Source organism: Chelon labrosus (assembly GCF_963514085.1).
Source record: "Chelon labrosus genome assembly, chromosome: 1".
NCBI lineage: Eukaryota > Metazoa > Chordata > Actinopteri > Mugiliformes > Mugilidae > Chelon > Chelon labrosus.
In genome coordinates, this window is record NC_140337.1 from 23,341,071 (window position 1) to 23,367,413 (window position 26,343).

At 41.8% G+C, this 26,343-nt stretch overlaps 1 protein-coding gene across 4 annotated transcripts in view; it reads left to right on the forward strand.

Annotated features, from left to right (window-relative positions):
- Positions 1–25,797, forward strand: part of camk2d1 (calcium/calmodulin-dependent protein kinase (CaM kinase) II delta 1) — a 102,966-nt gene extending 77,169 nt beyond the window's left edge. For 2 of the 4 annotated variants that reach the window (XM_084547068.1, XM_084547067.1), the window contains exons 9-18: positions 699–793; positions 3,094–3,216; positions 3,304–3,387; positions 3,524–3,566; positions 6,137–6,174; positions 15,369–15,417; positions 22,465–22,540; positions 22,638–22,732; positions 23,007–23,232; positions 24,256–25,797. In XM_084547068.1, the coding sequence (XP_084403194.1) occupies positions 699–793; positions 3,094–3,216; positions 3,304–3,387; positions 3,524–3,566; positions 6,137–6,174; positions 15,369–15,417; positions 22,465–22,540; positions 22,638–22,732; positions 23,007–23,232; positions 24,256–24,259 (833 nt within the window). In that variant the 3' untranslated portion in view covers positions 24,260–25,797. Of the gene's footprint in view, positions 1–698; positions 794–3,093; positions 3,217–3,303; positions 3,388–3,523; positions 3,567–6,133; positions 6,175–15,368; positions 15,418–22,464; positions 22,541–22,637; positions 22,733–23,006; positions 23,233–24,255 lie in introns of all 4 variants that reach the window. The other 2 variants (XM_084547066.1, XM_084547065.1) reach the window with 1 other exon arrangement.
- The last annotated feature ends 546 nt before the right edge of the window (positions 25,798–26,343 follow it).

Here is a 26,343-nt window from a genome sequence, read left to right on the forward strand (position 1 = left end):
CAACTGGTAGTCGCCATTATGTCACATCCTGTTTCTATAGCATCAAATAACTAAAATGAAACGTATCCATAAAACTGACACTTGAACATATTAACATCCTAAAATGACAGAAACCATCCTTGGAAAAAAAATTATTTGATGTCTAGTTTAGTGTTTTAGTTCGGCCCAAGTCCCGCCCACTAACATGGACGGGGAGGAGCTTATGACCTATACTGCAGCCAGCCACCAGGGGGAGCTCTACTTGCTTTGGCTTCACTTTTGAGGAGTTGTTCCACCGTTCATCTTTATACAGTCTATGGTGCAGAGCTATGGATTTCATAATTTGTCGCATTAAAAAAACCCCAAAAAAAACCAAAAAATAAAAATTTTCCCAGAGGTAACACACGAAACAAACTATTCTTTTATTCACAATGTTCCTCTTTCTTTTTCACAATCTGAGGTTTGGAGCTCTTCATTATATCCGCTTGTTGCATCCTCTTCTTCTGCAATAGGCACTAGATTGAAATTGTATCACTGCCAGCTGCTCATCTCCATGAAATAACCCCTGCAGCGCATGGGAACAGATATTAATTTGCATTTTCTCGCTGATAATCTTGAAATTTGGTTAATAAATTCATTCTGATTTAAAATCTATTTAGCATCACGGTATGAAAAGTCTTCCTGGATTATTTTTAACCAAACTCTGTGTGTGTGCGTAGGTGTGATTCTCTACATCCTCCTGGTGGGATACCCTCCATTCTGGGACGAGGACCAGCACAGACTCTACCAGCAGATTAAAGCCGGGGCGTATGATGTGAGTTTTGCAGATGTTCCCTCTCTTTCTCTAAAAATCTAAATAATTGTCATTTTAAATATAACAAATGCAAAATAATACATTTTTAATTAGCTAAAGATCAAAATTTTTCTTGTTCTTTGCTCACTAAAGGACAAAACCAGATATTAAGAAGTTCAGACTGGTGTGATATTAGAGGGTGAGATGGATCGGTACAGATATGCATATGTTGTAAGGGATTGAAAAGGTTTAGAAAGACTGAAACAAAGTTATGAAACCTTGCATAATGCTTGAATGTCTGAAAACAATCAAATCTAGTTTGTCCTTTTTCACAACTGCAGTACTCCTGTTACAGTGTTTTTTCCAACACACTGGAGCAAAGATAGAGGTAGATTAAAAGCAAAATGCCCCCACCTCTAGGATCCCCACATTTCTTTTCGACCACATACTTCAAAGTTTCAAAACAGAGCAGCGAGAGAAGGATGACAAACATCACCTGACCCTAAAGTTTGTAACTGTGTGGTCAAATCTTTGAAAAGTGGGTTGTTTAAAGTCTGCTCTGAAAGAACAGGGATTTGTAACTCGATTTGTGTATGTTTTGTAACTGGATTTGTGTAATATTATTTTACTTTGAACTTTTGAAAAGGACCCCAGGAAGACTAGCCTGGCGTTTGTGCGTCGGCTAATGGGGATCCTCAATAAACAAACAAACAAACAAACAGGGCGTTACGAGTGTTTCTGTAACAGTAATCTCAGTCTTAGGCCTCTTTTAGACCTTGTATTAACATCATGTCCTGGGGAGTCCAATCACAAGTGATCAGCATAAAGTACAAGTCTGAACAGGAGCTGGTCTGGCTTGCTGTAGACCACATTCCTTTGGTAGTAAACACACAATGCTTCCTTGTATTCGGTTTCCGCTCCTGCGTCAATTTGAGGCCATAGCTGTGGCGACAGCCCAGACCCTACGCAGACCCTAGCTAGCACCGTAGCTGATGTCAAAGTGACACAGACCGCAAAAGCTGTGATTGGTCCGCTTGGTACTAGCATTTCTGCTTACTAGTACTTCAGGCTGCTTCTCCATCTCCCCAATTTTCAAATTGATTGTTTTGGATCCATAAAGATGGAACACATTGAGGAAAGGTTAAAAACATCTGTAGGACTTGTCTTTGGCAAAATTCCGGTCCAATTTTGGCAAAAGTTTCAGTCGTCATTGTTGAAAGTGAAGCAGGAAGTAGAAACAAAAATAAACCCAACTGGTGTTTGGGTGGAGTTGTTACAGGGCGAGCCAGACTGACAAGCACATAAGTATAAATGAATCGCACCGGCGTAGGCTATGTACGTAGGCCTTCTTGAGGTGTCGTGGGCCTAACTTAACGAAACATCAGTGAAGGGAGGTGCCCACTTGAAAACCCCAATGACATGCTGCCTACTGCTGTTGTTTAGACCAAGTTCCTGATGTTTTCATATTGCTTGGGAGCTATGGTTAGCTGCTGAGCAGGCCATACAAGCCAGCAGCGTTAGGTTAGCTCATGTTTCACAATGTTTGAATTATCCTCTGCTGCTCTGTGGGCCTACAAGCCAGCAGCATTTACTCAGTTTATTTAGATTTTAGGTTACGCTAGCCAGTAGCATTTGGTTAGCTTATATTTCACAAGGTGTGAGTTAGCGTCTGCTGCTGAGCGGACCATACAAGCCAGCAGCATTTACTTAGTTCATTTGGATTGTAGATTAAGCGTCAAATCACATGACTGTAGGTTTGTTAGGGTTTCTCAGTTGAACAGGGCCTCTAAATGTGTTTTCCCTGGGATTTTGGCACAAGGGATTGTTACATCTAATCCTGTGTATTAATGAATGTCAGCATGTGGTTAATTAATAATGAAACACCGCTGATTTGGTCACTGATGTCTTTATTTTCTTTTATTACCAGAGATTATGGAAGCTTTCAGGGTTGGAGTTATAATCTGAGTTTTGTCTAGTGTCTAACTAACGTCAGGGGTGAATGTGTGAAGCCAAAATCATGACGTACGCATTGAAAACAGCGCTGCTCTTGGTTCTGAAACTACAGTTGAGAGCCTACATTACACAGTGCACTTCGTTTCTGTATAAGTTTAGTCAAACTAACTACTTTTATTTGTATTTATAATGAGCATTAATCTAGTTAAATGCAGATGTTACATCCACATACAGATAATAAGTTGTTTATAGGGAACAAGTTGCAGAAGGAGGAGTGTCCTGTTAGCAGATATATGAAGACGAAGGGGAATAAATTGTTTGGTGGGACGCTGTTGATGGTTTCCATGCTGTCGTCGTTCCTCGAACAGTTCCCGTCTCCAGAGTGGGACACGGTGACCCCGGATGCCAAAGACCTGATCAACAAGATGCTGACCATCAACCCAGCCAAGAGAGTCACGGCCACGGACGCGCTCAAACACCCCTGGATCTGCGTAGGTGTCACACAAACCACTTCGCCACTTCAACGTCGTCTTCTTCTGGTGGTCTCCTAAATGAAACCATCTTGTCTGTGTTCACAGCAACGCTCCACTGTGGCGTCCATGATGCACAGGCAGGAGACCGTGGAGTGCCTCAAGAAATTCAACGCGAGAAGGAAACTCAAGGTGAGCGTTTCTTTCCGCGATGCTACAGAAATCAACCGCATCCTGCACTAGAGAGCCGAACGCCTAATCGTTAACATTTCAGTGTAAACATAGAAGTTTGTTTCTCTCAAGTGTCCACTCCTCTCTCCCCCCACAGGGTGCTATCTTGACTACTATGCTCGCCACTCGCAACTTCTCAGGTAGGACTGAACCGGTTCCATTGAAGGCTGGCCGCTAATCGTCACATTTCTTTCCTTTCCGTCCTGCCTGAAGTACTGATTCTCTTCGAAGACAGTGCTGCTCGCTGTCGCCGTCTGAAATATCACTATTGATGTCACCCTCCAGTCTTTATTATGTATCCGGCTATTGTTTAAGACGCCGCTCTTTTGAGTACGGCTGGTTTTCGCTGGCCTTTAGATCCCATTTAGCTCCATCTGTCCGTCCTTCTGAGCTGCTGTCAACACAGTCTGAACGTCCACACGGATCAATACAGTCCCATTTAAAGGTCCCTTTAAAGGGCAAACCTTACTCTAAACAGAATTGATTGTGTTTCTTTATGACAAATGACAGGATAGCTTACCTTCTCTCATCTACTTAAGTTTTGTTTTTGCCGTCTCTAAGCTGACAGTGTCAAATCAGTATCGGTGTAAATATATATATATATATAAATATATATACCCCTAGTGTTTACTTTTGTTTTTCTTCCTTCCTCTTCTTGTGTGGTAACTCGTGTGTAAGGTAAGAGCCCCCCCACCCCCACCCCCTCGCATAGCTGTCACTAAACCACAGCGCCAGGTTTGGCTCTGAGGCACGTCATGTCTGTCCAAGCACCGGCATAGAAGCTTTCAGCCGACACAGGGTATCCCTCGGTGGCCACATCTACCACGTTTACTGTGGCATTAGACCAGTCGGCCACATCGCTGAAATCCACTGGCCCGCTGCTGTGTGGGGCTCTGTTGTTCACTCACGATTAATCAGATTGGGAAGTGGGGATTTTTGGAGACTGGCTCAATGCCTCTTTGTTGTGTTTGTGCTAATTTCATAAGAAAATAATCTAAATATAGAATTTAGACATGTGACCCAAAGTATCCCAGCAAAACACATTATTATTATTTACAGCACCCGTCAGTGGTTTTAATGTTGTGGCTGTTCTGTGTATAATTCACCAATTCTGACTCAGGGGAAAAATTATAACAATCGCAATTTATAGTTTAAAACGTATTTATACAGCAACAACAAACAGATTTGCAATTTTGTTTAATATTGACATTAAATGTAATTATTTTGCGTTCGTCTATGCCTTTTATAATTTGTCACATATATAAAATGATTTGCAATATTTGGACATGGATTCAGCACACACCTGTAAGGAATACAGTTTACATATAATACAGTGTACATATTGTGTAAGAATACAAGTTTTGCATATAATAATGTGCGCATTAACTTGAATTAATGCAAATTTACTCATGCAACCCATTAAGAAAAGCAGAACTGCTGCATTAATATTAATACTGTGCCATTTAACTACAAGAAAAACATAAACTCTTAAATCGCCTGTATTATTATACAGTCATTTACAGGATTATCTTATTTTATCATCTAATAATGAACACTTTAGTCTTTAAAATTGTACATACATTCACTACATGCCTGTATAACGGCGGTTGCTAACTGTAGACATATTTACACCTTTTAATCATGTCTTTAAAGAAAGGAAAAATCTTTTTTTAGTCATTTTTATCATAAAATATCATGAAGATCACCTGTGGACACACATTTAGTACAAAAAATATAACCTTTACCAACTGCAATGGGATACTGTTATGTGTATACGTACCTAACATGCTCATATTATTATGGTAGCTAACTTAGTTATGTGAGGGCCTCTACGCAACCTACTATATTATATGTTATATATCATAGGTGAAAAGTCAGGATCGTCCTCTTTAGACCATGACTGCTTGAACAATATTATATAGCAATTACAACAAGAGGTTAGTTAGCTAGCGTGGCTATAAATTTGGCTTTAAGATGGTTTGAGTCATAGCTGTGGCTAAATACTGAACGATTCCATCTAAGACAGACTGGTTATTACATTACAGCCTCTCAAATGTCCCCTAATATGGCTACCAAGAGATATCCAATGTTGCTGCAAAGCCTCTATCAATTACTAAACATGCACGCGTCTTATGGTTTGATAATCCATAATAATCCTGCAAACAAACCTCAAAAAAGACCCAAACCCCCACTGCAACCACCCCCCCCCCCCCCCCCCCCCCCCCCCCCCCCTTCCGTCCTGCTCTCCCTTCCTCTACCAATCATCCATCTCTCAGACCGTCCTTGCATGTTAACTGACAGGTAGATGAACCGACAGCGAAGAATCACCACTCACATAATTCAAGCTAACTGGTAATAAATCAAAAGTGGTTCTGTCCGTGATGTGTTTTGAGACAAAACACTTGAGTGAAAGTGCGAGGAGAAGCTAAGGATTAGCACTGCTGCTCTGACTGCGTCTCCTCTAGTTTTATCAGAAGAATCTAAATGCATGTCCCAGACTAAGGATTCACTAAGTTTTGAAGTAATTTGCATTTTTCTCTTCTACTTCCAATGCTAGCAAGTGCTAGTACTTGGCCAGCCTTGAAAAAGACCTTGTGTGTTTGTTTGTTTGTTTGTGTGCGTGCAAGCATGAGTGTGTATGTGCTGTGGTCGTTCATCCCAGCTTGCCACTGACTTCCTCGCATTGTTATCCTTTTTTTCTCTACAGCAGCCAAGAGCCTGCTGAACAAAAAACCAGATGGTGTCAAAGTAAGTACAACTTCCGTCTCTGTCTTCGCTTTTCCAGCTTCTGCACCTGAACAAAATGCTCAGACGGCATGTACCGTCGCTTTACAGACTAGGGGTCATGCAAGTCTGGCGGACGTTTTGGTTCTAATGTTCGAGTTTTGTTCTTTGAATAGCCGTTGAAATGAGTGAAAAGAACAGAGCTCGGGAGGAAATCTGTCTTTTCCGAGTGGGTGCGACAGATATTTCCCCGTATCGTTCCTCCTCTGCTTTGTTGGTTTGTGTGAAAGAAGGAGGAGTGTCGTCTCTCTCACAGCTGAGGTTGGAAACTAATAACTGATGATTAAATAATGAGTCATGGGTGGGAGATGAGCTTCAGATCTCTGTTGTTCACCACTCAGTTGTCATGAGATGAAAGTTCTCCATTGACAAAACCAAAGAGAGTGTGTATATACTGTATATATATGTGTGTGTGTATGTGTGCGTCCTATTTCCACCTTCTGCTTCTAATTCTGGTATTCAATCTCACCCTTTCTTAGGGTGTTGATGAGCCAGACTTGATTTCACTCCCTTCAACACTGTCATTTCTTTTTTTTTTCCTTTAGATAATAATAATTCTTCCTAAGGCTGTTAGATACTCTGCAAGAAGCGAGAAATTTGTTCCTGCAGCTCTCGTTTGGGAGTTCTCGCAGCTTGTTCTCGACACATCAACCGAGCAGAACTTTTTTCTCGTGTGGTGTCCGGTTACTGTTCTGTGATTGGTCAAGAGATATTGGAAGTGGGCGTGGTTAATGTGGAAAAGTGGGAATGCTAGCCGTCACTCTGTGAGCGCCCGGATGCTAATATTTGCAGCGTGACCGCTAATCTCTCCTGGGTAGAGATCGGCATACCGTTGTGGGTGCACGTGCCTCCCGGATCTCCCACAATGCTTAGCGCGTGTGACGTATGCTGAAGTGGGAGGGGCCTTTGAGGACTTCCCCGGAGTTCGGCACTTTAGTTTCTGGTGAAGTGTGAATTACTTAGCCCAAACGAACTTTGTTCTTGTTCTCCCAGCCCTAGGAGCAAGAACAAATTTCTCGCTTCTCACGGATTATGTAACAAGCTTTAGCCATATCTTGCTACGGGTTTCAGTTTTATAGCAAAGGTGTTAGAATATCGTCCTCTGAGACTCCTGCCGCCACCCTGACACTGTTGAGGTGAATGTCAGTTATTTTAGTACAAATAAAGCCAACAACAACATGTGTTTCCCGCAAGCAATTACATGGTTTCTCCGGATAAATTATATAAACGCAGACAAGTGACAAAGGCAGGAAATGATTGGCTGAATTTGACCTCAAACTAAAAGATACACACCTTTAAAGCTAATTAATGTGCTGTTACACTCAAAGAGGAATATTATCATTCATCAGAGTCATTTTCTCTCCTCTTAATAACTATAAATGGTCAATCAATCTCCTTTTAGCATCGGTATAGTCTCCGTTAGCTTGTTAACTTTGACTTGTCTTTTCTTTTAATGCCACCAGTTTCTTTTTACATGCGCACACACGTTACATTATTATCACTGTAGGCCACCCCATAGTTTGGGAAATGAGAAAGTGGAAGAAGAAGAACAATCTCCACTGTATACATGGATCGCTGGGCCGCGACTTGCTGAACAGCTCTGTAGAGTTCCAGGCATTTCTCTAAATGATGCTGTTGGTAAACTGAGCTTTAGTTCTGAGGCACTTCCCTTTTAATCTGTCTAAATGACTAATGTGCTTCTTCTTCTTCTTCTCTTGATAACTTCCTTCTCGTGGCGTTCCTCCTTTTTTTTTCTCTCTCTCTTCAATCACGATAATTGCTCCTTCTCATGGTCAATACCCTCGCCGCCTCTTTCAATCCAACAAATCACTAATGTGATGTTAATAATGCGATTATTTTTTTTCCGAGGGAAGTGCTCTCACACCAGTCATGGGTGAAAAGATTACATTGACTGTATATGGATGAGAAAGTGAGAGTGAAGCTGTGAGCATGTGTGAGAGAGAGAGAGTTTCAGATTGTATAATCAGACGTAGATTCAGTTTCTCTTGTTGTGTTGCAACGCAGAGAAGGAAGACGGATGGTACAGAACCCTTGAGGGTAGGCCTAAGCTTGCTGCTGCTGCTGCTGCTTGTTACCGACTGACAGCTGCAGTTGGTAGTTAACCATAGAAACCTTGTTGTATTTAAATTCCTGGGGAGACACTGCATGACTCAACGGTGAATAACCACACACTGGGATGGTGTGGTAGCGTAGCTTTAGCCCTAGGGTACCCGCTGTATCCTCAACGGTATGATGCTGGGTTACTCTGTCCATACACAATTCCTTCTATATTCTTGAGTGAAAACACACCGATCAGCCACAACATTATGACCACTGACAGGAGAAGTGAAAAAACGTCGACCATCTTGTGACAATTCAATGTTCTGCTGGGAACCGTTTGGACCTGGCATTCATTGGTGTGGATGTTGCTTAGACGTGTAGCACCCACCTAGACCAGACCAGGCACCCCCAACCCATAGCAATGACACTCCTTGATGGCAGCAGCCATCCCCAGCAGGGACAATTTAGGAACAACTCAAAAAAACATGAAGAACAGCACAAGGTGTTGACCTGGCCTCCAAATTCACTAGATCCCAAACTGATCAAGTATCTGTGAGATGATTGATCCACAGAGTCCCCAACCCCTCAACCCATAAGACCCAAATTCCACCACAGGACACCCTCAGAAGGCCCATGTCTATTCTGTGATGAGTCAGAAGGCACAAGGGAGACCTACAAATTATTAGGGAGGTGGTCATAATGTAATGCCTCATCAGTGTAGATGGACAACTTGAACTAATGACCTCTGTATTCTCAGCGGTCAGGTTAGTTGGCCAGCTTGTTTTCCAGCTAATTAACTGCATAGCCACTGTTGTTAACCTCCCATCACTACAAATATACCATATGTCATGTAATGTCCCCCCAGCCTAGGATGAACGGCAGCTATAGAGAAGATGTAGTGTAGTTTTGTTTTTTAGCACTTTCTTTCCACACAGTGCGTAATGGAAATCATTAAGATGTGACCCTTCTCCTTGACCCATAGATTCTGAGTGTGTTACCACAGCTATAGCTATGTAGCGCAGATAAAACAGTAGTTTTCCATCACCGCAGACTGGTAGCTGGTCCTTCTGACTGGCAGCTGGCCAGGACTCTTGATTCATTTCCTTTTTCCTGCTTTGTGGAAAAAATGTTACAGGGAATTCCTTTGTTAATGTTTTGTTAATGTGTTATTTTTACACTTTTATTTTACTGGTCTGAGTCTTATCCTGTTTTTTTTATTTTCACACGGAACAATCCTCTACGCACGACTATGTCCTTATCAAGGGTTTCGTATTGTCCGTATACATTTAGGTGTTAAGGCTCGAGTAAAACTGGTTATAATAATTGTAAAAAGTACGAACTGAATACATGCTATGTTTGACATCTTATATGTTTGTTCATTTAAATAGGAATGAAAGAGTCCGTAACTGGGACATACCGCACATTGTAGCCACACATTTGACTTCTGGGCATTGACTTTGGTTCCTCTCTCTTACTGTACAAAACCCTTTATTAATAGAGTTTTTGCAGAAAATGTATTTAATAAGCAATAACACGGAGAGTAAATTGTAACCCAGGTCTAGTAGGCAGGAGGACACAACAGAATCGTAACCGGAAGCCATATTATGATTTTAGCATGGTTTAAGCTAGTAATTAGCACAAATGTGTAAAAGCCATAGACTGTATATAGATGGGCGGTGGAACTGCTCCTCAAAAGTGAAACCAAAGCAAGTAGTGCTCCCCCTGGTGGCTGGCTGCAGGATAGGGCATAAGCTCCGCCTCCTCCATGTTAGTGGGTGGGACTTGGGCCAAACTAAAACACTAAAATAGACGTCGATTAATTGTTTTCAGTCATTTTAAGTAGCTATTTGGCGATTGAAGGTTAGATTTAAGATTTATTTGATTATCCGGTTCAAGCTAAAGATCGAAGAGTCTTGCGGTGGACGGGTGACAGTTGTTTGACGCTTGTCGCGTCTTTCGACAACCCCAGAGCGCACACACAATGTTCCACTCTTCCCTCCACAGCGACTGCTTGAAGAGCGACTGTCCGGACACTAAGTCTTGTCACTTCTGCCCTTGTCTCGTCTGTCTACCTGTTTGTCCACTCTGTCCCTCCAGATCAACAACAAGGCCAATGTGGTCACCAGCCCCAAAGAGCCTGTCCCCACTCCTTCTCTGGTACACTGTCTGCCTGCCTTGCTGCCTGTGTTTGCATGACTGTCTGTCTCCAACTATACATACATTCGTCCCATATTTCCAGTAACATCTGTCCTGAATACACAGCCGTGTTGAACGCCATGCCACCTCATTGTTGACGCCGATCGTTTTTTATCAAGCTTAAACGTACATCTTTAGTGGTTGTGTGACATCAGCTGTTCGCAACCACTTCTGGGATTGTTTTTATTGCATTGCCGCATTGCTGTACATGGGCTACATTCTCCTTTGTTGTTGATGATGGATGTAATGGCACTAGGGCCATTGCATGCCAACTGTGGCTAATACACTGTTGCCACATGTTTTGTTGTCAGCCAAGACAACACTAGTTTGTTCATCGACATTATTAGAAGTCTTAAGGTGGAGGAGCTCCAGAAGAATGTCTCTCTATAGTAAATACATGTGTTTAATGTTAGCTTCTGTATTATTATTATTATCTGTATTATAAAAGCTGTGAAAATGTGAAGTACTCATAGTGCATTGAGGTCACAATGGCGCTAAGCTAAGATGGAAGGCAGAACTGCTCCTCAAAGGTGAAACCAAAGCAAGTAGTGCTCCCCCTGGTGGCTGGCTGCAGGATAGGTCATAAGGTCCACCTCCTCCCTGTTAGTGGGCGGGACTTGGGCCAAACTAAAACACTAAAATAGACGTAGATTAATTGTTTTCAGTCATTTTAAGTAGCTATTTGGCAATTGAAGGTTAGATTTAAGATTTATTTTATTATCCGGTTCAAGCTAAAGATCGCAGAGTCTTGCAATGGATGGGTGACAAGCTAAGCTAAGCTAAGCTAAGCTAAGATACGACAATATAGGACTTTGTTTATCCCTGTGGTGAAATTAAGGTGTTACAGCAGCAGGTGACAACAGTGCAAAATACCAAAAAATAGAATAAGGTAAGACAAGAGAGACTATATAAAAGTAAATATGTTGAGGTACAAACAATATTCACATACTGCATCAGTAGCTAACCAAAAAGTTGGGAAAAAAAGTGTTGGAAGGTTGAGGTGGTAAGGAGGCTGAATATACATAATGACATTCATGAGTAAAGACAAACTCCAATAGGAGTAACACCAAGTATTGCACCAAAATGAGATGAAGTAATACAGGAATGAGTTGGTATGTATTATGTCCTTTACATGTTCAAGAAAGAAGCTCAGCAGCAGAGCTAAGAAATGTTGACGTTAAAGAGTCTGACTGCCGAAGGAACAAAGGACCTCCAGAAGACGTCTTTCTTGTTCTGTTGGTGCAGCAGTCTCTAGCTGAAGGAACTTCCTAAAGTCCAGTGACAGCCCAGGATGGAGCCGGCCATCTTTATCAGTTTGCCCAGTCTTATTTTTTTTTTGTCCCTATCTGTGGCTGCACCACACCAGCAGACCACAGCGTAAAAGGTTGCAGATGCAGCCACAGTGCAAGCAGTGCACAACAACTCAAGGTTCAGTGTCTTACTCGAGGACACTTCTGCATGTGGTCATGTACCACGGATTGAACCGCCAACGCTGTGGTTCGCAGGCGCCCACGCCACCTACTGAGCCGCAGCCGCCTGTTACTAGTCATCTCTGCAAAAGAGGGAACAGGAGAGATGCAGAAAGAGGCATTCCGTATAATATTTCTGTTATCTATGGGTTGTTCGCCCGGATATCCATGAAAGGAAAAGACAATCCGAGAAAAGGTGTATAGGCAGCGGCTCATTTGCATTCTAAGCTAAAGACGCTGAGACAAGCTTTTTGTAAAAGCCTCAAAGAAGGGGTCTACAGGAAGTAGGTGCTCTTAGCTGTAACTTGAAAAACTTAAAATAATGCTGTAATATAGAAACTGTTACAGGAATCGTTGCATTTATGAGAAGTCATAAGAAGCTTGTCAGAGGCTTTGAGCAGTGGATTGGTGCAACTAGAAACCAAAACCACCACGGTTCACTTGCCTAATTCATTCATCACAAACTGAACTGATATCAGGCAAGCTATAATTATTAGCTTTCACTCTGAGTTAGCAGCCTACGCAAAAGAAGTTTAGTTACTGAAATGGTTGAAGGGTTTCCTGGTTGACTAAATGTCAGTTTCGTATCTGTGTGTTAGGTATGGAGCACGGCCTCGCCAGCTTAGGGCATAAGCAGGGGTGAAACTGCCTCGATCGCCTCAAAGTCTAGAAATGCTCCAACCTGTCTATCTTGTTTTGTGTAATCTGTGTGTAGATGGGAGTAATGTGCAGGAAGTAACATTAAACCCCCTAACCCTAGTCAACAGTGCTCCTGTGTAACCGTCACTTCCAACTATTTGAATATTTGCTGAATGGGATGCACTTTAACTAAGGGATCCAGGGTAGCCTTTTCCCTGTCCTTCCAGTTTTTATGCTAAGCTAGGCTAACCGCAGCTTCCAATTCCATGAGTGCACAGACATCAAGTTTGATATCCGTTCTCATCTTCCCCTTTGGAGAGAAAGCAATAGCAATTCCTTCAGTTGGGCAACTTAAGTAAAAGTAGCATCAACTTTAGGTGAACTAGGGACCATGTTGCTCTTAGATAAACTTTATTGATCCACGAGGGAATTTGCTTGGTCACAGTAGATCAGACGAAAAATAAATAAATAAATAAAATATTAAAAATAAATAAATAAAATATACAAAAATAATAATTATAAAATAAAATAAAACATAACATAAAATATAAAAACTTAAACTAATTAACTTAAATGAAATGAGTACAGGGAAAAAAGGTACAAGAACTGCATATGTGCACTATATAAACTATACTCTCTCAGAAAACCCAGTCACTGTGAGTTCACTGCTAGATAGCCCAACTTTTCCCTTATAATCTCAGCTGGGACACATAAATAAAGCACCAGTGTACAGCAAAATAATTTTGCAATTGCACGTAATGTATAGTACATGTAGTGGGAGATGCACTCCGACGATGTACTTCTGTTACCTTTTGGATTTTTGATTTAATCTCTTAAAACAAGTATGTGTTTGATATCTGTGTAGTTGTGTATACTTGGTCAAATGGATGCATTTTGTGTAACCCTTTCCCTGAGTGTTTTTAGCTCTTGAAAACATATCTGTATCCTACGGCTTTCTGTCAAGAAAGGCAGATAAGGAGTGCATTAACAGATAATTAATTGTGGTGTCTGTGTTTGATGTCAGAATGATACCTGCTCATCTGTGATTAAAAAGACATGACACACTTTACGTGATGTTCAGGAGGATTTTCAAAGCTTCCATTGTCATATCATCCCATACGTGTATAATAGTGCATCAGTATGCTGTAGTGTCTCTGTTTTTAGTGAAGACTTGCTTTCCCTAAATAGTGATTGTGTCAGTTTCCCACTCTTCCTTCTCCTCGTGCTTTCATTTTTGTCCTAAATACTTCTCTCTGTTAATCTTTTACCCCCTAACTCACTTTCATTCTGCGCCAACGTCTCTTCCTACTGTCGGTCCTCTCAAATCAGGAGCCTCAGACCACTGTTATCCACAACCCAGCTGATGGAAACAAGGTACACAGCTGATCACATGCTGGTCCAGAGCTGTAGTTTTGCCGCTGCTGTCGTGTGCACCGTTTAGAGTAGAGCCTTAAAGGGGAACTACTGTTTTTTACAACCTGGACCTTATTTCTGGCATAAAATACGATCATTTACTCACCCATATAACTTTGGTGTAATTTGTAGTCCTTCGGGACATATTTAGATCTGCGTATATCCATATAGTGGGAGTGACTGGGGCACCGAAACGCCGCCTCTAAATAACGCATTATCTCCCACGAAACTCACTCATTTCACCAATATTTTGTTATGATACACTAGTGCTATTCCCCGTTGAGTCCAGAGCTACCTGTTATCATCATCCGGGGTGTGTAGGTCCGTTATTGCATCGGTGCGTTATTTAGAGGCTGCGTCTCGGTGCCCCAGTCACTCCCATTATATGGATATACGCAGATCTAAATATCTCCCGAACGACTACATATTACACCAAAGTTATATGGGTGAGTAAACGATCGTATTTTATGCCAGAAATAAGGTCCAGGTTGTAAAAAACAGTAGTTCCCCTTTAATGTTGCTTCTGATGATGTTGTGGTTGTTTGTGTGCAATCGGCTGTTTCTTAAAAGTCAACGCCATGTGAGAAAACAAGGGTCAGCGGAATCTGTTAAATATTGCATGTTATAAACTGTTGCATGTAAGTTTTTTTTAAAAATTAACATGTATAGCTTACTATCCTATGTATGAATATATACATCATAACATCATTCTTGCAGTTGTGTGACAAAAGGGATTGTGCATGCCGCTGGAACAAATTAGAGACCATGCAACGAACGGCATGGAAAGCTGTTCCAAGCCAAACCCTTTTTCAGAACGAGTCCATCTACAGGTGTCTAGGTGATTTGCTGTTTCCGACACATGGATCTACATCTTCATGTATAATCCATACGCTAGCGTTGTGAGACCTCGTGCATGCTTGTACTTTTTTGCTTTGTGCAGTGATATGATGGAGGTCATAGCGTTAGCATACAGTATGCTGTTTCTGTGTGTAGTGAGAGTGTTGTGTAGACGCATATTGTACATGGGTAGAGTGTGAAGCCGTGCAGCTTTTTTGTCTTGTTTGTTAATTTGACAAAACGAAGCATCCGAGGAACGATGCCAAAACACATTCCACCGAAGAGTCAGTTATTCTCATCATCACGCCGTAATGTCCTTTCTATTGCCTCTCACCATCTGCCTGGTGGCTCCGAGATTGTGCCAGAAATCCAGCCCTAAGTTAGCATCTAACAGGTGCTCATATAGACGGTGATGAAATGAGCTGCTGTGGATACCGGACTCAGTGGAATTGAGATGTCTGTCTTCGTTTGTGCATGTACGCGGGGGCTGGTTGTACTGACAGGAATTAATTTGTGTGGTTTTTTTTTTTTTTTTTTTTACAGGAGTCCAGCGAGAGTGCCAACACTACCATCGAGGACGAGGACGTGAGAGGTAGGCATGTCTAAGCTAACTAACTTCAAACTGACCTCCTGTTAGCGGGACACGCGCCTCAAGTGTTGCCTCTGATGTTTTGTCATCACACTTTAAAGTTTAATTTTCTTTTTACGGGTTTTTTCTAACATTGTTTTTTTCCACAGGAATGTTTTTGTTGCATGATTCTGTCGTATTATCGTCTTTAAGTTTTACTTTTCTCTGCCCGTATATCTTCATTTTGCATGTGATTACTGCCCCAGTACTGTACAGTGTACATGAACCGTGGCCTGACTGATTTAAGAGGCCGTCTGTGGACTCATTGATCCTACGGTCATGTTAATTTGAGTAAACAAGGATGTGTTTTAGTCCAGTAATCACATTAAATGGTTCGTTATGTGAGTTGATATTTAACGTTAAGGTATTGATATTTCACCTCGCCAAGGGAGCAGTCATTTCAGCCGAACAGGGAGAATTGATAATCAGTTTCTAGGCGTTTTGGGTACACCAAAGTCGGGAGCGACAATAATTGCGAGGGTCTTCCCAGAAGACTTTGGGTGTTTTAGTCAGTATCATGTACCCGTACTTCAGACTTGTGTACTCAGTAGTTCCGACTTGACGAGTTCAATTCTGGAGTAGGGAAAGCAAAGCCATTCAGGAATTGGGACAGCAGAGCAGCCAATGATGCCTGATACCTGGCTGTCCCATGTCTGCACGAGTTACCTCCAGATGCATCCTCGATAAAACGGACGGGCCGAGTGCGGATCTGGACCGTACTTGGTCAGATGTTACTTTGAACTGAAACAGTGCTTTGGCAGCGACAAAGAACAAGACCACAAGTACACTGTAAAACATTATAGCCCCATTAAGTTATGTGAATGTAACTCCAAGTTTGACATTGAACTCAATTCAGCAAGTTTTCTAAACTTACTTACTTAAAGTAATCCATTGTCTTGACTTCCTGTGAGTTTTGTCTGTATGGCCAATGTTTATTTAACTCATGTTTTTAAGCTTTCAGTTGAAAAAAGTGATGGGGGGGGGGGTGATATGATATAAATACTGGGAAATATAGAGGCCGCTGCCATTAGACAGAACGATTACTATAAAAGGACAATACCTTTGAAACAAGGCTCCACAAAAGAGGGTTAAACCACATTACAATATCGGCAAATATATTGGCACCATAAGCGTAATGGATGGATGGAGGAAGGAATGCACTCCAGAGTGGCTTTTAATGTCCTCCCCTCTAAACTGCCTAAATAAAATAAATGTCGACTTCCTGAACAAACAAGATGTGAGATGAGTCGGTCTGAGGTTGACATGAACTTTAAAACTTGCCATTAGTCGTCAAGATGAGAAATTTAAGCAGAAACGACAACATCATTGCTCTCAACGTAAAATGATACGAATTTAGTTCAATTGATCTTAACTTGGAAATGTGAGTTGGCATAGTGAGGAACTGGAAGCTCATTTGACAAGAGTTAGGGTTAGGGTTGAGTTTCTTCAACGGATAATGTCACCTAGTGAGTTGTTTTAACTATCAGGTGTCAAGTTAAAAGAAGAAATGACTTGGCTTTTTGAGTTGAAACAGACGTTTCTTTCAGGTTGAGCTTTGTCACATTTTTAAGGAAGCAGGTGAACTGACTTGAAACGTTTTACAGTGTACAGCGCTTCCTACAGGTGCATTCAGGGTCGTAGCAGGGGCTTTTGAAACATTACGGCGACGCAAACTACCTTAAACTACCCATGATGCCACGCTACTATTGCAGCCTTGAGTCACTTTCTTAAAATGTCCTGTAACCAGAGTCCCATAGCTACTTGCACAATTGACATTGTCGACATTACCACTCACATTGAGACATATTACAGTCTTTTAAATATCTGTGATTGACATGCATTTTAGATAAACGATGTAGAGATAATCAGGCAAATATTCAGGGTAAGGCTGATCTGCGTAGTGCACAGATTCCACTCACCTCTATTTGAGTTACAGTTTAGTAGTAACACATGAGAGCTTGCCTTTATGGACTTGATGCAGAGTTTAGGACTCTTTGGGTGGCTTCCTCTTAAAAAAAGCTGTTGGATGTGGCAACAAAGTGGAAGTCTTAGTACGACAGTGAGAAGTGATACAAAAAGAGAGAAGGGAAAGGACTTTAGTCATTTATGTTTGGTGAAATGAACCTTGTCCTTACTGTATAAAACACAAGAATTTCCTGACGGTACATGTACTTCTGCACATTCACAGGCCCATTATACAGGGCTCGCCGCTGCCCCTTATAAATGGCCTCCATTGTAATACACGGCTGATGGAGGTCGTCATTGCTCAATGCTCCAGTAACCGTATTCAACAACGCTTTGAAACTGCTTTACACTGCTCCACTTATGGCACCGTGCTCCTCATCATTTCTTCCTGCTCATTCATTCACATCACCACCACCCCCCTCCCCCTCCTTTCGGATTTGTAGCCCCCAATCAGAATTTCAGCCTACAACCAATAAATAAAACCTAGAAATCTTGCACTAAGTTCTCTACAAATCTGGTGGGTGCTTGGTGGCTGCATCTTTTCCATCTTATCCCTTCAGTGCTAGGTGGATCTAGTGATGAAAGGTTGAAAAAATGACAGGTTAGTCTTTTAGCTCATCCGAGCGGCTTTAATGGATCAGATGACTGTGTGTAATGTGAAAATTGTCAGTAGTAATGATCGCCCTTACAGTGAATTATCACCTACTCTGCAGCCGCCTGGAGTCTCACGGTTCTGTATCACTGCTCTCATCTACGGTCTCCCTCTCAACCGGCAATACCACTCAGCAATTTTAGCTGTAATGGCTTGGTGGAGACCAAAACGGAGCTCACAGCACCGAATTTATTAGACTTACTTGTGTCAGTTGGTTAGAAACGACAGTGAATGGCTAATGCTGCCTCCTGGATGAAAGCAGTCGTGTTCAAAATAATAGCAGTGTGTTTAAAAAAAGAAAAAAAGTGAGTAAAGCTCGAAATCCTCGTAACAGCTTTTATTTCCATATACGCCAATGTATTGGGAACGTTGCAAACTCTCTGTAGTACTCTATACAAACTCATACATTTACTGTATAAACTGTAAATTCCTTTATTATTTAACCTTCCTGAGAATCACTGAACTAACATTTAGTTGTATAACCATCGTGTCGACCGAGTTCTTGCACCTGTGGCAGGTATTCCAGCCCAGGACCATTGGACTACATTTGCATTTCTTGGTTTTGCCTCAGAAACAGCATTTTTTGACGTCACCCCACAAGTTTGTCACTTTTTGCTGTGTTTGGGGTCGTTGTCTTGTTGAAACACCCATTTCAAGGGCATTTCCTCTTTGGCATAAGGCAACATGACCTCTTCATGTTTTTTGATGTATTCAAACTGATCCATGATATCCCTGGTATGTGGTAAATAGGCCCGACACCGTAGTACAAGAAACATCCCCAAATCATGATGCTTCCACCACCATGCTTCACAGTGTACTGTGGCTTTAATTCAGTGTTCGGGGGTCTTCTGACAAACTATCTGCTGCCCCTCGACCCAGCGAGTGATTGATCTGGTTAGTGATGTTGGACTGCTATTATTTTGAACTGTATCTTCTCGTGTTGTTACCAAACTTAATTGCCGGAAGTAGCACTTTCGCAACTCTCCAAACCAGTCTGTTTTGTAGGTGCAGGGATGCAATGAGATGAAGATGTTCTTTATATTAATGCTTTTTCTATGAGGCTCATGTTCCTACACCACCACCCTGAACATTGCTCCATGCTCTGACCACGCCATTTGTTCTTAGCTTGTGGAAGAATATGAAGCTCTGAACAAATTGTCATTTCCTGCATGCTTTTCATGAATTCTTCATTTCATGTTTTCCTTTTCTCTCCATCCTGCCGCGTCTCCATCTAATTTCCATCTCAGCGCACTCACCCCGCTCCAGCCCCCCTATCTACCACCTGAAGCACTTAAACCAATCCACTTCTCGGCATTCTCCCTCCCCTCCCCCCCTCCCGCTCCTCCTCCTCCTCTTCCTCCTCCTCCTCTTCCTTCTGCTGGTACTCTCCGAGTGTTTGGCCCAGCGGTGAGGAGTGCTGCCAGTACATCCTGTGGGCACTGGTGGTTGCCTACCTGCTCCTCTTCTTCACATCTGCCTTTCTGGTCTTTTTCTCCGATCATCCCACCACATGCCACTGCAGCACCCATCACACACCCACCCAGGGCCCTGGCCCACGACACTGTCTGGGCCCCGCCGACTCCCAGTGTAAGTCCAGTGTAAACCCTAAGAGCTCTGTAGGAAGCAGGCTTCGTGCCGTAGAAAGAAACACGTTAGTAGGACATTTTTTAACTGAATAGTTCTGGATCTACTAGGCAACATTGCAGTTGAAAAAGCAGAAAAAAATATTAATTCTGATGTCCTGGTACTGCAATGGCACGTTAAAGGAAACTTTATAGCACTGCTATATTTCCACTTTCATGTTCTGATTCCCAACCGCACTAGGACTGAAAAATCTGCAGAGGCAAACCCATTACTTGGAAACATTTTTGTGAATGAAACTTGCCTGCAAACAGAGAACAGGTAGCCTTTTATGGGCTAGTTTTTGTGATTCAGTGTACAAATAAGAAACTGGTCTGCCTTTCCAATTGTACTAAAAATAGTTTGACAAGTTGATACAGAATTACAGAGTGGTTGTTTTATATCTAAATTTGCTGTCCAATAGCTCCACCCACTGGTGAGAATCTATAATGACACGTTTAACCCCCACCTTTAATGAGAACACATCTTCCATACAGGTTTATAGTTTTAGAGTGGATATGATGTCCATGTAGCTTAAATCAGGTGGTGTTTCTTACATCTTTGTTACAGTTTTGATTTTGTTTTGAGCTGATTCTTGCTGGGGGTGATTGTCATGCCTCTCTTTGGGTGTTTTGCTCTTTAATTCTGTAACTTTTGTATAGAAAAATACGTGAAGACTATACAAGAGCCCTCTCTTTTTCCTTTTAAATGCCGTTTATTTTTGGTGCCGGTATCATAGATAACTTGCAGCAAGAGCTGCTAATGTGACCTGTTAATATTAGAGATTGTTGACTTGATCTTTAAAGAACAAGAGCCGCTGTCTGAACAGACTGTTCCTAATTTAAATAGAATCAGTCTGAGCCCAGAGTTTAACATTTGAGAACATCCACTTCTCTTTTTTTTTGAAAAGAAAATATTTTGTAGAAGATTAAAGATTAAGATTTAAAGGGGAACTGCTGTTTTTACAACCTGGAACTTATTTCGGGCATAAAATATGATCATTTACTTGCCCATATAACTTTTGTGTAATTTTCAGTCGTTCGGGAGATATTTAGATCTGCGTATATCCATATAGTGAGAGTGACTGGGGCACCGAAACGCAGCCTCTAAGTAACGCATTATCTGCTGCGAAACTCGTTCATTTCACCAATATTTTGTTATGATACGTTAGTGCTATTCCCCGTTGAGTTCGGAGTTACCTGTTATCATCATCGCACCCGCGACGATCGGCTTGTTTACCTTTAATTTGCTACTGCTATGGTTCATCCACAAACTCAGAATCAGAAAAATATCCAGACGTGTTGCAAAAAACTAGTAGTAGCAAATAGTACGATATGTATTGTACGATTGTAAACGACAACAAAATATTGGTGAAATTAACAAGTTTCACGGCAGATAATGCGTTGTTTAGCATTTCGGTGCCCCAGTCACTCCCACTATATGGATATACACTGATCTAAATATCTCCCGAACGACTATAAAGTTCAAAAAAGTTATATGGGTGAGTAAACGATCATATTTTATGCCAAAACTAAGGTCCAAGTTGTAACAAAAAAGGTAATTCCCCTTTAAGGCACAAGTGAGCAGCATGCCGTGTAAGTACGAGACACTTTTAAGGAACAAAAATAAATAAAAAATAGAACAATGCAAGTATATTAAAAAAAAAACAACAAAAAAAAAACTATGCCATAAATGTAATAACTATCCAAAACTGTCTGTGGTTTTTAGTCAGAAAAGGCCATTTAATTTAATAAATGACTCAATAAATATACCAACGTGCATCAAAGGCACAAGGCATGACATTAGAAATAAGTTTATTATTTAATAAATTTGGATACATTTTTTCATATATTTAAATGTATTTTATTTCCCTAGATATGTTATTATATTTATTTATTCCTCTCATTTCTTTGCACACTTTAAGAATGAATTGATTCTTACATTTTTATAGACATTATTTTAGGTGCATTCAGTGTATTGTCTGATTTTTGTCACTTCCCTATGTTCTCTATATTTCTGTGCACATAAGCAAAACCCATGTGGAGCCTCTCTCTGGTCAGCATTGAGTTTATTTGCAAAGTAAAGTCCACCGTGAGTGCAGCAGATGGACGTTGCTCTCCTTTCTGCAGACGCAGCCAATCAGCGGCTGGTTTGTTCTCGTCAGCACTCTGCCTCCTCCGCTCTGCTTCTGTATGAGTTCATCTGCCGAAGCTGCAGCTACTAGTGTCGGACGCAGACGGAGAGATTAGGGAGGAACATGTTTCACCTTTCAGCAGTTAGTTTTTTGATCATGGTGTCACTTGAGGGGCTCGTTGCACAGCAGACTGTGAGTGCTCAGTTAGCTCAGAACTACAATGGATCTGATGCTGCTGCAGGTAAAATGGATTTACAGTATTGGGGCATTCGTGTGTGCAGAAACTTTGTACGTCTTGACATCACCGTGTCGTGTAACTGTGTGTTAGTGGGTGCACTTAAAACCGCAACACTTATTCTTTCCGTTCATTGTTTCCTAGCTTACCTCCTTAGCATGAAAGGTAATTTTGATGTCGTCACATGTTGGACCACGCTGACTAACCTCCTCTTCCCCTCGCTCATCTTCATGTCACACTCTCTCAGTCTGTGGTTATGTGAACATCCTGATGTCGTGACGTGGCGTTGACGTTGTTCTCGTGTTCTGCATCGGCCCATTTTTAACCGTCAACCTGTGGCTCTGTTCAGTATCCCGAGGCTCGCCGGTCCAAATGTAAAGTCTGTTTTTCTTCTCTGCCTCTCAGCCCGCAAGCAGGAGATCATCAAAGTGACGGAGCAGCTGATTGAGGCCATCAACAACGGAGACTTTGAGGCTTACACGTGAGTTTGACCCTGTTCAGTTGTCTGGTTAATTATTTTTGTCGTTTGAATACGTCTTCCCGTGGCTCTAACGTTGCTGCCTGGTTTGCTCTTTCAGGAAGATATGCGACCCTGGCCTCACGTCCTTTGAGCCGGAGGCGTTGGGCAACTTGGTGGAGGGCACGGACTTTCACCGCTTCTACTTTGAGAATGGTAAAGAGTTTCTGTTGGATATTCTGCAATGACTCGTTAAAGTTAAGGCATATATTATCTGTTAGTTGAGTTTGAGAATAACATTAACAACTGTTTTGTAGGCACAAGGGAGACCTACACAATATTAGGAAGGTGGTCATAATGTTATGCCTGAGAAAATTCAGAATCACACAGGTGCCTGGTTGTTGTGATTTCGTAGAGACATGCCGATGAAGGAAGCTTCTCAGTCTGGTAGAGGAGCTTTAACCCGTTGACCTCTGCCCCCCCTTTGCAGCTCTGTCTAAGGGGAAGCCCATCCACACCATCCTGCTCAACCCCCACGTCCACCTGATCGGGGACGAGGCCGCCTGCATCGCCTACATCCGCCTCACGCAGTACATCGACAGCAACGGCATGCCTCGCACCATGCAGTCGGAGGAGACCCGCATCTGGCACCGCCGCGACAGCAAATGGCAGAACATCCACTTCCACCGCTCCGGCTCGCCCACCGTGCCCACCATGTAAGGACGTCACCCCCCCACCACGCACACCCTCAACACATCTCCAAATTAACATCAGTACTGTACTTAAATGATTTTCGTCAAAGGTTGTGAAAGTCGGAATAAAATATCGCATCATTATTAAAAAAAAAATAATAATAAATAGAACGACCATGACCAGATGAAGTACTGAGAAGGAATCTATAGTGTAGTTAAAAGTCTTTGGGATATTCAGTGAGGTTTACTTATGTCTGGGATGGAACGTCCATGTTCTATTTAGACTTTAACTCATAGAATGTATATAAACATGGACTACGCGTCCCCGCTTCCTGTCATTGGCCAAGCTGACGCTATTTTCCCGGGGATGTGGGCGGCGCCATCTTGCGACTTTAGAGCGAGAGTCTCCACCATACTGCCCGAGAGTGGAGCCACACAGAGCCGCGATATCGATGCCCCGACCACACTTTTTTTTTATTACTATTTAATTAATATTACTCTGCTCTACCTCCACCAGTTACAAGGAAATATTGGATTATACACTGTACTTATTTTTTTATTTACATTTTTTTTTTCCACTCTCACAGTCCCACAGGACCACTTTACGGAGCAGTTGGCATGGCAACTAGTAGTCACCATTATGTCACATCCTGTTTCTATAGCGTCAAATGACTAACTAAAACTGAACTTGTCCAAAAACTTGACACTTGAACATTTATTAACATTATATTAACTACCTAAAATGACAAAAATGAAAAAAATATATTTGACCTGTATTTTAGTGTTTTAGTTTAAGCCCAAGTCCCGCCCACTAACATGGACGGGGTGGAGCTTATGACCTATCCTGCAGCCAGACACCAGGGGGAGCTCTACTTGCTTTGGCCTCACTTTTGAGGAGAAGTTGCGCCTTCCATCTTTATACTGTCTATGCTTTAACTTCATTAAATCCGATGGTTTTGGAGTGGATAGTTTCTGTACACAGCTGTAGTGAATATTAGTGTGAAATCCTAATCTGTAATCTGTTAACACGTGTGTTTTGTGTTGCAGTTGAGACGACGGTCTTCGGCGACAAACACCCTCCAGCCTACAGCAGTCAGCTGACCACACCCCGCCTACCACATGTCCATCAACATAAAAAAAAACCTAAGCTCCTAAGCCACACCCCCTCTGCCCTTGTTTGCTAGAGCTCCGCCCTCTCTCAGTGTGTTGTTTACATATTGTCGCTGCTGGACTGAAGATTATCGTACACGTCGACTACGACAAAACAAAAAAAAAAAAAAGGAGAGAAGTCTCGACAATATCACTTTTTTTTTTTTTTAGTGAGAGTGTGTGGTGTTCATTTCAGGAGACCTCCATCCACAGCATGTTTTATTACTCTACTGTTTTTTCTGTTTTTTTTTTTTTTTTTTAGATGGGTATATTTTAAATAGAAGTGGCTTCCACGGGAGCCGCTGGATTCATTTTTGAACGCCATGTAGTGACTCTTTCTTTACACGTTTTCGAGCTATCGTGACGTTTCTCGACCAACCTACCGCGCTTTTTAACTCGTGTACCTTTTCAGAACCGCCACGCGTCGAAAGCTCGGACACTTGCTTTGCTTCGTTTTTGGTGAACGTGTAGCTTTTGGTAATTGATGTAAAAGAAAAACACAAAACAACTATTTGCTTGACCTTTTTAGCGGCATCCACGGAGAACCGAGTCGGGCGTCGGGCGCTAAGTATGTTTACTAGGAGCTAACTACGTGTTTAAAAGGGAAAATCAAGTGAACGTGTTTTATTTGTTTTGTTTTTTTGGCGTGTTTGGACGTCCATCTGAGAAGAACCTCTTAATGATATGATAGAATGTAAAGCGTTTAAAAGGCCACTCTGTGACTATTACCGTCGGATCATATTTTCATACGATAAGGAGCCAATTATGTGAATTTTATCGGTTCTGTTGTTCTGTTTACGTTTTATATATCGTGATATTGACGCTTGTCCCTCCGCCTCTCATTATTTCCTTTAAGACCCTTTGTGTTTTATCGGTGGTTCCCGACTTTACTTCACTGTGTCTAGCGCCACGTTCAACACTGGACAAGTAGAATCATCCACGGTCACACGAGGGGTCCGTTCACTTTTACACCGGGGGGGAGGGGGACTGATAGTTAGCAGTAAATCACCATTCCAGTTCTCATTTAACACACTTTTTATTATTCTAGTGTCACTGTCAGGTTTAAGGGAAAGAGGGTAGTTGTAGGGTAGTTTAGATTCAGATTTTAAAAAGATATATATATACAGGTTAGGGTTTTGTAAAAATGTGTGTGGTGAGGGAAAAGTAAATTAAAGCCCAGGAAGAGAAGAAGTCCCAAGGTGTCTTCTTCTTCTTCTTCTGTGGTGTATTATCTCATGAAAATCATCAGAATTGTTGAGAGAAGATTCTTCGGTTCGATCGCATTTGTCCATCGCGCGGCGCACTTTCTTCTTATCTTTGTAAAAATGCATCAAACTTCCTGATGGGGGACGCCGGTATTTGATGTTACCAAGACAAGGGACAAGCCTGATGTATGTTTTAAGAAATCTCAAATAAACTGTGTGATTCATGCCAAACGACCACATGTGTTGTTTTTTTTTGTTTCTTTCCTTTCTGTGATGGCAGCTGTTGGTAGAACTACTGCAGACACTTAACCTTTTATGGAGCGAGGAACCATATATGGTAACTTCATTAATCTTGGATTTTCTACATGAAAATGAAAAGTCATCTTATGAATTTAGAATTTCCAAGTATTTAAGGTAGTGCCCTATAAAGGGTTAATATAGGTGGACAAACCTTCCCTGAAGAGTTTTGAAGCCCAGTGTGGCATCTCCAGCCGCCGCCATCTTGGCAGTGCCTGACTCCGAGTCCCTTACTCAGCCAGACCAGTTACATAATGGTATACCAACCTATAAATAACAGCAGTTTTTCCCCTTTATTTTAGTGCAAAGAAATACATTATTAAAATATTTACTTTTAATGAAATAGCCTTTTACAAAAACCATTTTATGAACAACCTGAAATGTTTTAAGAAAAATAAGCTTAATTTCTGCACATTGCCACCACCTGCTGTTTAGTTCTGGGTCTCGATGTCGTGTTATGTCTAACTAAAAAAGTGTGACCCCT